Genomic DNA, 17,741 nt, shown 5'->3' on the forward strand with positions numbered 1-17,741 from the left:
AGTGCAAGCCCCGATCCACCAGGGTAGGAGAGGGCACACTTATCTATTTAATACCCCCTTAGGGTATGTGCCCAGTGCCCACGATCTGGACTCACTGCGTCCTGGAAGCTGCGGGTCCTGATCTACGGGGCCACGCGTCTCCTCCGCAGGAGACCACAGGAGACAGTACCCATGATCAGGGTTCGGTGCACTGCGGTCTCTCGCTTGTGTTCTCCCTACGGAAGACGCATGCGAATCCACAGCAAACAATTGACATGCTGCGGTTTGGAAAGCCGAACCACAGGTCAGTGTTTGCTGTGGAAAAAAACAGTACAGTGCCCTCTGTGCTTGTACTGTACAATGCAGCGTTTTAGACGCAGCTGAAGCATGCTGCACCCAAAATGCTGCAAACACTGATCGTGGGCACGCAGCCTTAAATAGTGAAATAATTAGCGTTACCTCTTACAATCTTCACTTCTGGCTTGTCTTGATCTTTTCCTTTCACTGTTAGGGAGAAAAAAAACTGTTAAAGGAATTATTTAGTCGTCAGGTGTAAATACCCCATTAGAGGAATGAGAGGGACTATAAGAGCATGTAGATTGTACATTGGAAATATTGCATATACATGGCAAGATCAACAGTAGCCTTATGTCACATTAGATATGGGTACCAGATGAATAGCAAAGGGGGGGGGGGGGGGGGAGAGAGGAAGGGGGAAGATTGTGACCCCTGGTATATCCCATCAATGGACCCTACCTCCCCTGACATCCCTAGATAAGTGCCGCACTTATACGCCGATCAGGACACCTAAGCCCTGCCTAACCCTGAAATTGGGTGTAGGTAGTGACTGGAAAGGATGAGCACTAGTCACCTCCACTAAGACCTAAGAAACACACGGGGAACACAAACAGGGCAATACAAACGGACAATATATCTGCAAGGTGACTTTGGGAGAATGACAGCAACATACAGCAAAGTATGTATACACACAGGGAGTGGGGAGAAGGATTTACAGCTGAGCTGCCAAGATATCCGCAGGGTACAAAGGGGAAAGCGTTAACCCTAACACAGACGATACATAGAACTCCATTCACATCAAGGAATAAGGAATGGAATATCAAGAAGCAGTTTGTGCAGCCAGATGCCGCGACCTTCTGCAGCCGGACACCACAGGGATATCCTGACATTGTATTTTGGTGTGGATTTTACCTGAGTACGTCTGCATGGAAAATCTCCAACATTATTATCCTGTGAATTCTTATGGCCCCATAAACACTTAGGTAGCCTAAATAATCATTCAGCCTATGGTTATCTCCTACGGCTCCTCCATGCCCAGGAGCGATCGGCAGGTTAGTACAACTTAGGTGTAATGTGTATGGGGCCCTTTACCCTTGCGCAGTGTTACCAGACTCCATCGCTCAGATGTGAATATGACTGACAGCCCTATCATGGGATACCAGAGGCGTGCTGTGCACCCAACTAATGTCTAGCAGGTGTTAATGGCAAAAGTGGAAAAAGCGAGCACAGGCTTCATCTAGATGAGCCTCACCGGATTCCCACTGCCGGGTAATTTCTCACAAACGGCTTTAGGTCTTGCACACAGAGCAGATTCCTTGAAATACTGCTGGGCAAGTAAGGAATATAAAATACCGCGTTTGCCCAAAAATAAGACCAGGTCTTATATTAGGTTTTGCTTCAAAAGATGCGATAGGGAGCAGGGCAGATCACAGTGCGCCTGCGCAGGACCTCAATGCCGGCCAGTGTGGATGACGTAGGATGTCATGCACATGGGCCTTATAAGAAAGGAGGATGAGATCACCGCAGAGAGCATGTGCCGGACCGGAGAGTAGCGACACCCATCAGACCGGACCGCCCCGCCCCTTGGAGTATAATAAAAGTGTTTTTACGTTCTACACAGCGGCCTGGGCTCTTAGTATTTAGTATTCTAGAATGCTGTATACATTATCATTATTAATAATTTTATTCATTTATATAGCGCTATTAATTCCACAGCATTTTACATACATTGGCAACACTGTCCCCATTGGAGCTCACAATCTAAATGCCCTATCAGTATGTCTTTGGAGTGTGGGAGGAAACCGGAGAACCCGGAGGAAACCCACGCAAACACGGGGAGAACATACAAACTCCTTGCAGATGGTGTCCTTAGTGGGACTAGAACCCAGGACCCCAGCGCTGCAAGACTGCAGTGCTAACCACTGAGCCACCGTGCCGCCCATATAAGAACTCAGTGGTGGGGGCCGCAGCTTATAGTTGACAAATCTGTTAACAGGTTCCCTTTAAATTACCTGCTTAAATGTATTATTCTCTTTGTTCTGCTAAGTTTACCTTCAAAAGAAAGCAGACACCACATAAAAGAATTGCATTTACCAGACCCCAAACAATTAGAGTTGGCAAGTGAATGGGCTCTCACATACAAATCTGCATCGCTTTCAGGTCCCCGTGTTCTACAGTAGTTGGCTCCCTTGGTCACTGGAAGCAGTATCACTCGCACGGAGTAAGGCTATGTGCGCACGTTGCGTACTTCACTGCAGAAATTTCTGCAGCGATCTGAAGAGCACATGTGCGCTTTAGATCGCTGCAGAAATGTCCGTAGTGAGCGCCGATTCCATGCGCTCTGCCTGCAGCTCCTCCCATAGACAGAGCAGGAGCTGCCGGCAAAGCGCAGGAAAGAAGTGACATGTCACTTCTTTTTGCGCAGCGCTTCGGCAGTAGCCGAAGCGCTGCGCTCTGAGACGCCACGTGCGCACGGCCCCTGCACAATCTCCATAGACTGTGCAGGGGACGCAGGACGCATGCAGTTACGCTGCGCTGCAAAGCGCAGCGTAACTGCATGAATTTACGCAACGTGCGCACATAGCCTGATACTGGTACGTGATCAGTTTGTGAGAGCGAGGGACCTCACAGCGATGCAGATCTGTGTTTGAGAGCCCATCCCCCGTCGGCACTTAGGGTCTTGGTGAGTGTAATTTTTTTTGGGGGGGTGGGAGAGTGGGGTGTTTGCTTTCTTTTGGTGGTGTCCGCTTTCCTTTAGGGATGTCTGCTTTCTTTGATGAAGAGTCCTGTTGTATTCTTTTGACTTTTTTAGCTGCTTAGACACTTCCTTCTGGAACCGCAACGAGGGTTTATTTTTGGAATAGGGCTTATATTTTAAGTATACTTAAAAGCGCCAAAAATCCTGCTAGGGCTTATTTTCAGGGAAACAGGGTATGTTACATGGCAAAAAAAACCAAACCTGAAAACATGATCACTAGAGGGAAAAGATAAGTTAGGCTATGTTCACAAAGGGCATTTTTTGTGTGTTTTTCCCACTGGTTTTATGCAAATACATGCTAATAAAAAGCTGCTTTTTACATTACCAGCAAATCCTATGATTTTCCAGAAATCTCCTGCACATAGACACACACACTTGCTTTTTGTACCTGACTGCTGCGTTTCTCTAAGAAGCGGCATATCAATTTTTTCAGCATTTTTGCTGCTTTTTTTCATCATTGAAAGCAATAAGGGTGAAAAAATGCAGCATTGTGTTTTTTCGTACATCTTTGGTTAAAGAAACTATTTTTAAACCTGTACGGTAGACAAAAGACACACAGGCACGGTGGCTCAGTGGTTAGCACTGCAGTCTTGCAGCGCTGGGGTCCTGTGTTCAAATCCCACCAAGGACACCATCTGCAAGGAGATTGTATGTTCTCCCTGTGTTTACGTGGGTTTCCTCCGGGTTCTTCGGTTTCCTCCCACACTCCAAAGACATACAGATAGGGAACCTAGATTGTGAGCCCCAATGGGGACAGTGTTGCCAATGTATGTAAAGAGCTGTGGAATTAATAGCACGATATAAATGAATAAAGTTATTATTATTATTATTAAAACAATAAAAAAAGCGGGGGGGGGGGGGGTTGTTGTCTTTTTTTTTTTTTTTCTTTTTTACAGCAAAGACATCAGGTTTTGCTGCCCCCTGTGTGCACACAGCCCAACTCCCACCTGTCATTGGAAACGCAGTGAAGACACTACTGATTGTCCTGGAAACATAACTGCCCAGAGGTGAGGAGCAAATGTGGTACAGGACGTCACCGCCCCTGATGGCACGCCAGGAAACCCTGCAGAAAGCTTCCAGGAGGCGCAGTCTGCTGTTGGGGAAGACATGGAGGCCCGCAGTCACCGGTCACAGCGATTCTCCTCACTTTCTGCAGTAATGTGTCTTCCAGCTGTGCGATCTCACATGATGCCGCTCCGCAACTAATCTGTTAGTAACAAGAGGCAAGAACAAAGGGGTCTGTGTTTCACCCTCTTAGTAACATACCCTCCTCTGTAAAGGAGCCTTTTCTTTCCAGAGAGGTCTCCGGACACGTGGCTGCACCAAGCTTAACAACAAGGCATTAGCCTGACCATTATGTGTATGGGAAGAAAACAACATTCATCTTAAAGGCAACCTGTCACCAGTCGGCAGTGGCCGCTTGAGCTCTTACTTTATTATTTTTAAACCCCCATATACGGTTCCAGAGATATGGGCTGTTATATCTTAGTGCTATTTTTCAGTCTTTACAAAGGGGTGTGGCTCATGGGTTTTCCTAGGGGTGTTGCTTTGGACTAAGCCAACCCCTTTGGTAAAGCCCATACAAATTTGCACTAAATAAAAAAAGACCCATATCTCTGGAGCCATTTGGTGGGTTTAAAAACAAAAAAACTAACAAAACAAAACATGCATACTTCGGAGCAGTGGGAATAAAAGAGCAAAAACTGGCCCCTTCTGCCCTGGTGACGAGGAATATAATAAGCCGGATGTGAGGTACAAAAGACTACTACATTAAGCATAATGAGATCAGACCACTGAAGTCAACGTCAGCACAAGCGGCACTATGGAGCTGCACAGCGCAACCGGTGACCCCATAACAGTAACTAGTGAGAGGCTGAAGTCACTGATCCTCCTGACCTCCGCTGGAGGCTGCACTTACCAAGTGATGACACCGCAGCTCAGGAAGATGCATTAGCGGCTGATGAAGTCTCTCCGCGGAGCTGCCACAGCGCCATGGATCTAGTGTTCAGTGTAGAAGATGATTGCACAGAAGCGTATACCAAACTTGCAAACAGGGAACAGTAAAGATCTGCATTCTGTAAAATAGCATCCTCCTCAACTAACAGTCCTCCAGAGATGACATGACAGATTGTGTCCCTGGGCACGGTGCGGGCTCTGGGAAGGGCGCAGGCTCTGGGTACGCCGAACACCCTGGGTAAGGTGCAAGATCTGGGCGCAGGCTCGGGGCACACCCTGGGCACAGCGCAGGTTCGGGGCACACCCTGGGCACAGCGCAGGCTCGGGGCACACCCTGGGCACAGCGCAGGCTCGGGGCACACCCTGGGCACAGCGCAGGCTCGGGGCACACCCTGGGCACAGCGCAGGCTCGGGGCACACCCTGGGCACAGCGCAGGCTCGGGGCACGGTGCACACCCTGGGCACAGCGCAGGCTCGGGGCACGGTGCACACCCTGGGCACAGCGCAGGATCGGGGCACGGTGCACACCCTGGGCACAGCGCAGGATCGGGGCACGGTGCACACCCTGGGTACAGCGCAGGATCGGGGCACGGTGCATGCCCTGGGCACAGCGCAGGATCGGGGCACGGTGCACGCCCTGGGCACAGCGCAGGATTGGGGCGCAGCACACGCCTTGGACGCACTATATCAGTATTAGTAGATCATCTCAGAATTTCGGTCTACAGTCTGATTCTCTTAATGATCCTCTTGCTTCCCTCTAGTACAGATAAAAATATGTAAATGATATTCCCATGGGTGTAAGCTAATTTAAAGGACAATCTGGTAGAGAAAGGAGCAGATGGTATAATGTAAGGATTATGTACAGTCTTTTCAAACCAAATATATCAGTAAAGGCCCTTGAGTAAAAATTTGCAAAACAGTTTTCTGGAAGCTCAAAGTCCAGCTGCCGCCATGTAATGTGTGTCCTTACCCTGACAGCTACAAGAAAGCACGGCAAATAGAGAAGTCAGTGTGCGGCGGTGAGCGGCCGGGATAGCAAACACCGGGAGTCCTGCAGCTGCTGGAGAGGAATCTGCTCCAGGATGTCACCAGCGCTACAGGACACGCTGCCACCACAGCAGCAGGCCGGAGTATGGACAGACACAGATATGGCCGACGACCACTGTAATGTTGGCCGCAGAACTCAGAAATCAAATGACATCAAACTAGTCTCTGCAGTATTGGCCGGCTACATAATGCAGCACTGATGACTGCTGACTGGTGGATGTATAATGGGAATCTGACAGCAGGTTTTTGTTATGTAATCTGACAACAGCATAATATAAGAGAGGAGATTCAGATTCCAGCGATGTGTCACTTACTGGGCTGTATGCTGCAGTTTTGATAAAATCCATTTTTTCTGCTGCAGATCTATCAGTTGTCTGAATACTGAGCTCTGTGTAAACCTCCCACACCTCTGATTAGCAGCTTTTTGTGTACACTGTGCATAGGCAGAAAGCTGCCAATTAGTGTTGAGGGCGGGGTTATATAGAGCTCATGAATGTGGAGGACTTCATGGCAGCGGGTTTACTAGTCCTTTAGTGATGCTTATAAAACTACAGCAAGCAGCCCAGTGAGTGACACATCACTGGAATCAAAGTCTCTGCCCCTACATTATGCTGCTCTCAGATTATCCATCAAAAATCCTGGTGACAGATTCCATTTAAATATAGATCAGACGTAGCGCAGCAGAGACCAGCGTACAACCTTGTGACAAGAACCTCTAACCCAGTCAAACTGGAACGACAATGCTAAGAAAAGACTGCATTATCCGAGCACAATTACTCCGATGTGGCCGGGGTGCGGCACCTTCCTCAGTCACAGCACAGTGAGGGTTGATAACAAAAATGTTAGAGCTTGTCACACATGATATAGCTACAGACAAGCGCTGGTACTGTAGATAACTCCCCCCAAACAGGAGCACGGGTCTCAAAGGGAACCTGTCACCAGATTTTTCCCTATTAAACCAAAAATCTCACCTTCTGCAGCTCCTGGGCTGCATTCTAGGAAGGTGCCCCCTTTTCAGACCTCCAAAAGAACTTTATAAAATATTATCTTTTTGTATGCAAATTAGTTTGGCTGGCCAGATGGGCGGGCTCTATTTCGCCATCTGTCCCCCCTCCTGCCGCTGTTTGCCGTCCCCCAGTCTTGATTTGCATGGATGACTATGGCCCCGTCATCCTCCACGCGGATGCTGAAGTCTCACGCAGAGGCCACTTTCGTGGGCCTGAGCAGAAACTATCCCTCTCACGTGCCGTGCCGGTGATGTATTTGCGCAGGAGCAAGATTATGGGCGGGTACTAGGATGACACTGGTGAAATCATGCACAGCGCCTCCCATAATCTCGAGCCTGCGCAAATACATCACTGGCGCGCGAGAGGGATAGTTTGGAGGTCAAAAGGGGGCCAGCAACAAGGTGAACCTTACTAGAATGCAGCCCAGGAGCTGCAGAAGGTGATATTTTTGGTTTAATAGGAAAAAATCTGGTGACAGGTTCCCTTTAAGCGAGAATTCTTGTCCAAATTAGCTAAGAAATGCTGCACAATAAACTGGGTCCACATGGCTCAGGTTAAGGGGACCAATCGCCAGGAGTTTCCTATATAACATAAAGCCAATGTTATGCTGGCTCTATCAGGCTGATTCTATACAGACCTGTAATAGCTCCGATGTTTAGGTTTTGAAATCCAAGAAAGTAAAGTCTATAAAATCAGCAGCTTCTTGAGTGGCATCAGCTGAGGAGCAGATAATATCTGGTGGGTATTCATAGTGATTCCCGCCCCCCTGCCGGTTGTTCCTCCCTCTCTGTTATTTATGCTAATTTTACTATTTACTAATTTCTTCACTAAGATGACATTGCGCGTAGCACTTATCTCGGGCGCCTTCCTTGTGAAGATCGTGTGACCCCTTGCTATTCTTTCTTACAGCCGAGAGGGTGGCGCATGCGCACTCACATCTTCTGCTCTCGTTGTGACCGCGGGGACATCAGAAGTGGAGGACAGCTGATCGGAGGATGCGAGTAGCTGCAGAAGAGGCAGGGAATCCATATGAACATACCTGCGGGACGATGAGATGAATCATACCTGCTGTCTTGGCACGGTGTCCTGGCGCTGGCATGGTGTCCTCTACTGCAGCTAATCGCATCCTCCGATAAGCTGTTCTCCACTTGAGTTGTGACCACGCACCTTCCCGCCTATATTTCAGAAACTCTACATCCAATCTCACAACTAACGGTATGTATAGAATCAGCATGATAGTGCCAGTATAGCACTGGCTTTAGTTTATATAGGAAAATCCTGGTGGTTGGTCCTCTTTAAGATCGATCTCTAGAAAACCCCTTTAAGTTTTTTCTAGTCAAATCTCAAGAGGAAAGTTGAGTGCCCGCCCTCAGTACTCAGTGGTGGAGGAAACATACCGGGATCCTTTATGGTAACGTTGTTCTTCGGATCTATTTGATAAACATATTGGGAGATGGCCACATACGGCCAAAGCTCCTTCCACAGCGATGGCCAATTACTGCATGGTTTTGGCCACACTACTGTCAGTCATGTATCCTTTGCGATCTGCAACACAAGCAAAGCCCCAATATATATCAATCACCTACATAATTAACAGTGGGAAGACTGAGGAATCAAATCTCTGGTGGCATCAGCAGAACAGGTGCCACGCATGACTGCGGATACCAATCCCTAACACAAAGAGGACACTAAAGCTGGTGTCACACATAACGACGACGACAACGACGTCGCTGCTACCTCACCATTTTCTGTGACGTTGCAGCGACGTCCCGTCGCTGTCGCTGTGTGTGACATCCAGCAACGACCTGGCCCCTGCTGTGAGGTCGCCGGTCGTTGCTGAATGTCCAGCTTCATTTTTTGGTCGTCACTCTCCCGCTGTGACACACACATCGCTGTGTGTGACAGCGAGAGAGCGACGAAATGAAGCGAGCAGGAGCCGGCACTGGCAGCTGCAGTAAGCTGTAACCAGCGTAAACATCGGGTAACCAAGGGAAGACCTTTCCCTGGTTACCCGATGTTTACGCTGGTTACCAGCCTCCGCTCTTGCTGCCAGTGCCGGCTCCTGCACTGTGACATGTGGCTGCAGTATGCATCGGGTAATTAACCCGATGCATACTGTAGCAAGGAGAGCAAGGAGCCAGCGCTAAGCGCGGCTCCCTGCTCTCTGAACTGTGACATGTAGCTGCAGCACACATCGGGTTAATTAACCCGATGTGTGCTGCAGGAGAGCAAGGAGCCAGCGCTAAGCGCGGCTCCCTGCTCTCTGAACTGTGACATGTAGCTGCAGCACACATCGGGTTAATTAACCCGATGTGTGCTGCAGGAGAGCAAGGAGCCAGCGCTAAGCGCGGCTCCCTGCTCTCTGAACTGTGACATGTAGCTGCAGCACACATCGGGTTAATTAACCCGATGTGTGCTGCAGGAGAGCAAGGAGCCAGCGCTAAGCGCGGCTCCCTGCTCTCTGAACATGTAGCACAGCGACCTTATGATCGCTGCTTCTGCTGTGTTTGACAGCTAAGCAGCGATCATAACAGCGACTTACAAGGTCGCTGTTACGTCACCGAAAATGGTGACGTAACAGCGACGTCGTTGTCGCTGTCGTTTAGTGTGACACCAGCTTAATGTGGAACTTTGCTTTTCATAAAGATTCCTCTATTTATGTCTATTTTTCCACCGGCTTCCTGACATCGGAGGATCCTTGCACACTGCCTGCGCCTCGGGCAACGAAATATCTTCAGAGGGAGAATCTGAGAGACGCATTCACAGTATAGAAGAACAGCGCTAGATTATCATCTGTCCATGTACAAACTGGCTTGTAAGTCGACCTGTCTCCAGATCTGGGTCAAGTGTTATCCAACGTTATCTGCCTGCACCGAGAGGAGGGGACCACAGAGGAACGCCAACGGCTGGTGGGGGGCTGCCCAAAGTGTGTCCAATCCAGAGGGCAGCGATATATCCCCCCACTCAACCTGCCATGTCCAAAGAAATAAGAGCCGATAATCTGCCGGTATAAACATGCCAAACGTCATCCGCTGAACAAGAAAACTGCCCGTTGGTCAGGAGATCGGATCGCTCGCACCTTTGCTGTCGGCAGAATATCGGACCTTATAAACAGGAGATGTGATACTGAGTGTGAGGACACTATATGGAGACAGAACAACTGTATTAGAAAACGCTGTGTCCCCATTTCTGCTCCTTGGCCTATATATACTTAGGGCAGTAAATCAGCACCAAATGACTAGAATATATTTGATCATTGCTTATTACAAGCCTGAAATGGGTCGGTATAAATAGCCCAAGAAATTTAATCAATTTATCAAATTACATCAGAGCCACCCAGAGTAATCTGCTAATGACTGCATACCTATGTAAATAAGTGTACGTAGGAGATCACACAACCCTTATAGCACCAGCCTCCAGCGCTCCTGATGGTGGCAGGACGCACCTTGCTTTACCTCCATCACTTGGCAGGAGACCATTTAACTGTGAGCCATAATTGAAACTGGGGTCCACTTTTGATAAAAAAAAAAAGAAGTGACACAACTATGGGCCCCCCTCTGCCCATTCACCTCTACATGTCTGGGTGGTTGTCGTCTGCATCGGGGCAGCTTTACCATAAGCTTTCTTAACGTGTAACAGATTTGATAATTAAAAGGGAACCTGTCAAGTCGCATATGAGGTTAACCTGCAAGTAAATAGCGTTATGAGGTGCGCGGCCGCTGTGAGAGTGCGGGATTTCAGGGGAGAATTAATTTTAATCCTTCTGGGATTGGCCGCGGGTACGGTCTTTTCGCTGTACACAGTCAGCAGCGTATGTACACCCAAAATTACAGCCGGCTCTGCCATGCATCAGTGTACAGCCGGGGCCACACGGGGAGTACTGCCATCCTCGCATGACACTCGGCTCACGCTGGCAGCACAGCAGGAGACGAGTGTCATGCGAGTGTCACTGCGACTGAGGTCCGATCATGCGAGCGGACCTCAGCTGCGGGGGGCGGGCCAGCACTGAGGAAGGGCGGGCCAGCACTGAGGAGGGGCGGGCCAGCACTGAGGAGGGGCGGGCCAGCACTGAGGAGGGGCGGGCCAGCGCTGAGGAGGGGCGGGCCAGTGCTGAGGAGGGGAGGGGGGGGATTTATCTCCCTCTCTGCTCCGTTGCCGGCTATTGCCATTCTCGCCCTGCACTCACGATACACCGGTGTAATGCGAGTGCAGTGCGATGTTTCTCTCGTCCCAGACACTTGAATGGGTGAGAGAGAAGGACTCGCATTACAGTCGCATCATGCTGCAATTGTTTTCTCGGCCCGATTAGGGCTGAGAAAATAATCGCTCATGGGTGCTGGCACATAGGTTAACATTGGTCTGAGTGGGATGGCCTACAGCCGACTGTCAGTCAGTGCCGGGCCGTGATTACAGCCACCGCTCACTATGTACAGAGCGGAGATTACAGGCAAGCCTGTATTGTTGAAAGCTAGTGACTCCCGGGAGGAATAAAGTCCTCCGCCCCCAAAAAAGTCCTGCACTATCAGTTCAACGGCTATGCACCTTCCAAATAGTATTTTTGATATGAGATACAAGAGATCAGATAGCTTTATATGTGACCGGTTCCATCTAAGGGGGATGTCTGCTACATAATACCGGGACCTTGTTCAGGTTGCTGGAGTCAGACTCTCAGGACCTGCAGGATCGGCTGTTATCAGCCCTGGGTGGATGTACACACTGCACGGAGCAGAAGAGCAGAGCTCCCCACTGTGCATTACCTCCTATTCAATTTATTAGACCAAGAAAATCCTTTTAAAGGGAACCTGTCAGCAGAAACTTTGCCCTAAACATAAAAGTTTCCCCTTCTGCAGCTCCTGGGCTGCATTCTAGCAAGGTTCCTATAGTTATTCTGCCCCCTTTTAGATCAAAATAAATAGTTTATAAAGTGGTACCTTTCAGTTTGAAAATCTTGTTAATGGTACACGGGGACGGGCTGTCTGTTGTCCGTTACTGTCCCTCCTGCCGCTTTAGGCCGTCCCCCAACGATCATTTACATACCTCAGGACGCCGCCCAGTGCGTCCGAGGTCTTGCGCATGCACCGTGCCATTGTAGCGGGACTGTGCACAGTGGGACGGCTGGTGACGTTGCGCAGGCACAAGATTATGGGCGGCGCTGTGATTTTCATCAGCAAGCTCCCACCCATAATCTCGTGCCCGCGCTTTCCCCTCTGCATCCACCGTTCTGTGCATGCCCTGGCCAGATGACCAGATGATCGATGGTGTGCTGCTCCTCCCATCTATTTCCTGCTCCAGGGCTAGATGGGAAAGAGGTGACGTTGGGTCATCTGGCCAGGGCATGCACAGAACGGTGGAGGCAGAGGGGAAAGCGCGGGCACGAGATTATGGGTGGGAGCTTGCTGATGAAAATCACAGCGCCGCCCATAGTCTCGTGCCTGCGCAACGTCACCAGCAGTCCCACTGTGCACAGTCCCGCTACAGTGGCACGGTGCATGCGCAAGACTCGGACGCACTGGGCGGCGTCCTGAGGTATGTAAATGATCGTTGGGGGACGGCCTAAAGCAGCAGGAGGGACAGTAACGGACAACAGACAGCCCGCCCCCGTGGTAGAATTAACAAGATTTTCAAACTGAAAAGGTACCACTTTATAAACTATTTATTTTGATCTAAAAGGGGGCAGAATAACTATAGGAACCTCGCTAGAATGCAGCCCAGGAGCTGCAGAAGGGGAAACTTTTATGTTTAGGGCAAAGTTTCTGCTGATAGGTTCCCTTTAAAGCACCAATTATCAGGATTTTCCTATATAACATATAGCCGGTGCTTTACTGGCACTATCAGGCTGATTCTATACATACCTGTAGGTGTCAGCTCGGATGTTTACTTTCTTGGATTTCAAAACCTAAAGTTTATAAAAATCGTCAGCTTCTTGAGTGACAGCAGCTGAGGAGCAGATAATATCTGGGGGATATTCATTATCCCCTCCCCCTGTTATGCTAATTCTAAGTATTATACAAACGACCTAGCAGGATCTGTGGTGAGGTCATACCCATGTGACCAGAAGGGGCGGGGCCTCAGCCAAAAAGCTGATACCAGGAAGCAACATTTTTGTTGGCTGAGGCCCCGCCCCTTCTGGTCACATGGTTATGACCTCACACAGGTCCTGCAAGTCAAGTATTAAATTGATTGTATAATACTTATGCTAATTCTAACAGGGGAAGGAATACCCCCCCCAGATATTATCTGATCCTCATCTGCTGTCACTCAAGAAGCTGATGATTTTATAAACTTCACTTTCTTGGATTTCAAATCCTAAACATCCGAGCTGACCACTGCAGGTCTGTAGAGAATCAGCCTGATAGTGCCAGTATAGCACTGGCTTTAAGTATATATATTAAAATCCTGGTGATTGGTTCCCTTTAAAGGGATTCTTGGGTTATTGATCAATATTAGATCAAACAGGTCCCACATCCTGAATTATCAGCTACTAAATTAATTTTGGCAGCAACATGCAGCAATGAATGGAGGGGATGATGTTACTCTAATGTGTAGTGCCCGCTGCCAGGTACTCAGGTCAGCTCCTGTCTAAGCCCGGGGGTCTCACGAGCATATATTCTGTCATGTGAGAGAATTGGACAGATTATGTTAATGACACTGTGCTCAAACTCTGCTGTGAGTGTGATCGAGCGTCATTTACTGTGACCAGATTATCGCACGTGAGAGAATCATCACAGCTGAGAAGTCGATGGAGAACTTAATTTCTCCATCTTCTCCATTGTCTGTCTCTGCGTATATCGGACTGCTCTCAGATGACATCAGTGCTCTCTGATGTTGCACTCTCACCCATACCCTTGTATGACTGCGCACCGTCCGATATACGCTGCCAGTGGCAGAATGCAACGCAGAGCTTTCTCACGCGGAATCGGTATAAGAAAAAATATGCTCATCTGCCGTGCCCTATACTATATTATACACTGGCCCGGGGCGAGCAGATGTCTTATCGTCCGTGTTGTACACTCGTGTGAGCGAGACCCCAGAAGAGGATTTGATTCTCATGTCTTATCACACAATGACTGTGCTGAAATGCGGCTTTTCATTCTGATGCATTTTTTGTAGGGGGATCAGTCAAAAATAATTGATACCAATTTTCTCTTATTTGCAGTTTTTGCTGCTTTTAAAAGCATTTTTTAATGTACGGCTTTTAGTAGAAATGCTGTGATTCTGAGCTTTAAAATGCTACTGTAATTATACATTGTATTCTTTTTAAAGGCCCAATAAAAGTCAACAGAGAACCCCCCCCCCCATATACACACACACACACACAAATAGAAAGGGAAAAAAGCACAGCTCCACAGCATCTTTACATGCACGGGGGCCTGAATTGTCGTGAAATCACAGCCACTTTGCCATCAGCGGCTTAAAGAAGATTTTCCAAAATTCACAGAGATTATACTACAGTAGAACACGGAGTAAACCCTCCTACGATGGCGACTCCGACAATAAGATCTGATTCTTGCAAGACCCTTGGGGGCACTTTACACGTTACGATGATGATGATGATGATGATGTTGAGCGCGATAGCACCCGTCCCCGTCGCACATGCGATATGTGGTGATTGCTGCCGTAGCAAACATTATCGCTACGGCAATTTCACACGCACATACCTGGTCGGCGACATCGCTGTAACCGCCGAACAAGGAGGAGGTGCGTTCGGCGTCACAGCAACGTCACTAAACAGGCGGCCAATAGAAGCAAAGGGGCGGAGATGAGCGGGATGTAACATCCTGCCCACCTCCTTCCTTCCGCGTTGTCGGTGGATGCAGGTATGGAGATGTTCGTCATTCCTGCGGTGTCACACATAGCGATGTGTGGTGCTGCAGGAGCGACGAACAACATCGTACCTGCAGCAGCAGCGATATTATGAAAAGGAGCGACATGTCACCGATGAACGATTTTTGACGTTTTTGCGATCGTTGATCATCGCTCCTAGGGTTTACACGCTGCGATGTCGGTAACAGCCCCGGATGTGCGTCACTAACGACGTGACCCCAAAGGTATATAGTTACCGATGTCGCAGCGTGTAAAGCCCGCCTTAGTGAGGATCTTGCTGCCCCCAGTGTCAGCTGCAGACATCATATAATGACAACAAACTGCGATATGTAAGCACATAAATACGCCGTGTGCCCGTGACTTCTCCAATACACAACATATAATGTGCCTGTGATGTGAAAAGTGACAGCAGATGATGAGATCTAACACTGCTGTGCACAGTCAACAGAAGACCACTCAACCCCCGACCGCACCGCTGACTGGGGGCAAAGCAAAGAGCTTGGCAGATAAAGGGGACGTTGGGGCATTGACAAGACTCAGCTTAGAGCAAGGATCGTTATGGAATAAAGAAAACAATGACTACATACCAGAACGACATTAATGATCTATCAATATCTGACTGCTGAGGGTCCGACTGAACCCCCCGATCAGCAGCTATTAGCTAGAGTGTGATACCAAGGCAGACTGCAGGTGTATGGGCGGTATTATGGCTGCTCGTGTCCTGCAGATAGGAGGTGAGCATCCACAGGATCTGCCGCCCCGACTGATCGGGCGTCCTCCGCCAGAGCCCCGACTGATCGGGCGTCCTCCGCCAGAGCCCCGACTGATCGGGCGTCCTCCGCCAGAGCCCCGACTGATCGGGCGTCCTCCGCCAGAGCCCCGACTGATCGGGCGTCCTCCGCCAGAGCCCCGACTGATCGGGCGTCCTCCGCCAGAGCCCCGACTGATCGGGCGTCCTCCGCCAGAGCCCCGACTGATCGGGCGTCCTCCGCCAGAGCCCCGACTGATCGGGCGTCCTCCGCCAGAGCCCCGACTGATCGGGCGTCCTCCGCCAGAGCCCCGACTGATCGGGCGTCCTCCGCCAGAGCCCCGACTGATCGGGCGTCCTCCGCCAGAGCCCCGACTGATCGGGCGTCCTCCGCCAGAGCCCCGACTGATTGATTGGGCGTCCTCCGCCAAAGCCCTAATAATCTGATATGGATGACCAATCCTGAGGGCAGGAGATCCATATTGCAGTCCTGCTCTTGTGAATGGTGGGATCCAGCAGCGCTTTCCTCGGGTCAGTACTGGTCCTCCCGGACAGACCATCCTACACCCTCTGTCGCTGACATGCATGACCAGTCTGAGTGACCATAGCCGATTACCCGTCCGCCCCGGGCACATGCCCACCCCCCCATCAGGACACCGCCGTGCTGTCACATGATCACCACAGTCCCAGAGATCACAGAAGCTCATGTCAGAGTTTCGGGGTGACAGTGCAACCAGCAGTTCTGTGACAGGAGAACTGGAGCTCAGCTGTGACCTATTTAAAGGGGCAGCTCATATTAACCATAAGTGAGAAACATGCAGGTGGCCTGGACCTTTAAGAGTGTCCGGTGCCCCCCTCGGTGGAGGCCGCGCACAGGACCAGCCCCCCGGACACCGGCTGTCACCCGCAGCTCTTACCTTTCCTGCGGAAGAAGGACATGGCGGCGCCGGCTCCTGGACGTGCCCGCCTCCCTCAGCGCATAGTGTGGCGCCCCGGCTCCCCTCACCCGGGCCGCCGGGGCCGCCGCTGCCTGAGCTCTGCGGTTACTCGGAGCCCCTCTCCCCGGTGTCCTAGCATGAATGACACTTCCTCCTCCTTCCTCCGGCCGCAGCTCCAGCCCCCGCCATATTGTCAACAGCACAGTCTTCCGGGGACCGCGGGGCATGCTGGGCAATTACGCCGGCCTGGTGATTCCCGGGCGGCCATACTGACTGAGGGCACTGAGGAATGCTGGGAATTGTAGTTTAAGGTTAAATCCGTTAGTAGGCTCTGTACCCATAGTGGTATCCAGAGACTGGCGGGCAATATTTAGCACATAGAAATGGAGCATAAATAGCGGCCGAAACCTTCCCCTGTCCGCTAAATATGGCAGAAGTAACTGAGCCGTATAGCCAGACAAGAGGGGGTTAGTTTTTCCTGTAAGGCAAGGTTCACACATCCGTGTTTCGGACGCAATGTACAGATCACCTGAGGACCCCCTGTGCTGAACTGAGCAGGGTCTCATATATGGCTATATGAGTCTATAGGGTTTGTGTCAGGAGACCAATTGGCCTGTGTATGGAGACCAATGGCGATTTCTCAGCCGTGTGCTGTCTATACATGAGCTATTCCCCATACAATATATATATATAGTGCTGTGCCCTAGTGTGTCGTCCATGCACCTGTTCATGGCAGGCAGCTCTGGAGCACACACAGCTGCGGACGTGACGGTCCGAGGATGGCCACATCGAATTAGATGCTGACTTTCCCAATGATATGACATTTTGTAAGAGACTGCTGCAAATAAAAAGTGCAGTAGTTGCCCATAGCAACCAATAGGGCAGCTGGTAACTGACAACCACAACTCTTTATTATTCTTCTGACACCTAAGCAGATGGGACCTCCGTACCCAAAGTGTCTTCATTAGAGTTAAGCCATATATACAAGAACTCGGTCCAGTGGTCATGTTGGTAGTCCTTTGCCATTGGTCCAGAACCTTGTGAACCACATCCACGACGCGCCACAATCATGAAGTCATACCAATAATCAGAACAGAAGCCGTCAGCACAAAGGAGGAGGCTCACCGGGCTCTGTGCTGGAGGCCACAGGCTAATGACTTCACCCCTGGATCAGAATTCAATTGTTG

At 50.0% G+C, this 17,741-nt stretch overlaps 1 protein-coding gene across 3 annotated transcripts in view; it reads right to left on the minus strand.

The window, feature by feature from the left end:
- Nucleotides 1-16,761, minus strand: part of AKAP10 (A-kinase anchoring protein 10) — a 107,926-nt gene extending 91,165 nt beyond the window's left edge. For all 3 annotated transcript variants that reach the window (XM_075335177.1, XM_075335176.1, XM_075335178.1), the window contains exons 1-2: nucleotides 16,534-16,761; nucleotides 439-483 (exon numbers count right to left, since the gene is read on the minus strand). In XM_075335177.1, coding sequence (XP_075191292.1) covers nucleotides 439-483; nucleotides 16,534-16,555 — 67 coding nt within the window. In that variant the 5' untranslated portion in view covers nucleotides 16,556-16,761. The remainder of the gene's footprint in view (nucleotides 1-438; nucleotides 484-16,533) is intronic.
- Between the last annotated feature and the right edge of the window lie 980 nt (nucleotides 16,762-17,741).

Source organism: Anomaloglossus baeobatrachus, chromosome 2 (genome assembly GCF_048569485.1).
Source record: "Anomaloglossus baeobatrachus isolate aAnoBae1 chromosome 2, aAnoBae1.hap1, whole genome shotgun sequence".
NCBI classification, from domain to species: Eukaryota; Metazoa; Chordata; class Amphibia; order Anura; family Aromobatidae; genus Anomaloglossus; species Anomaloglossus baeobatrachus.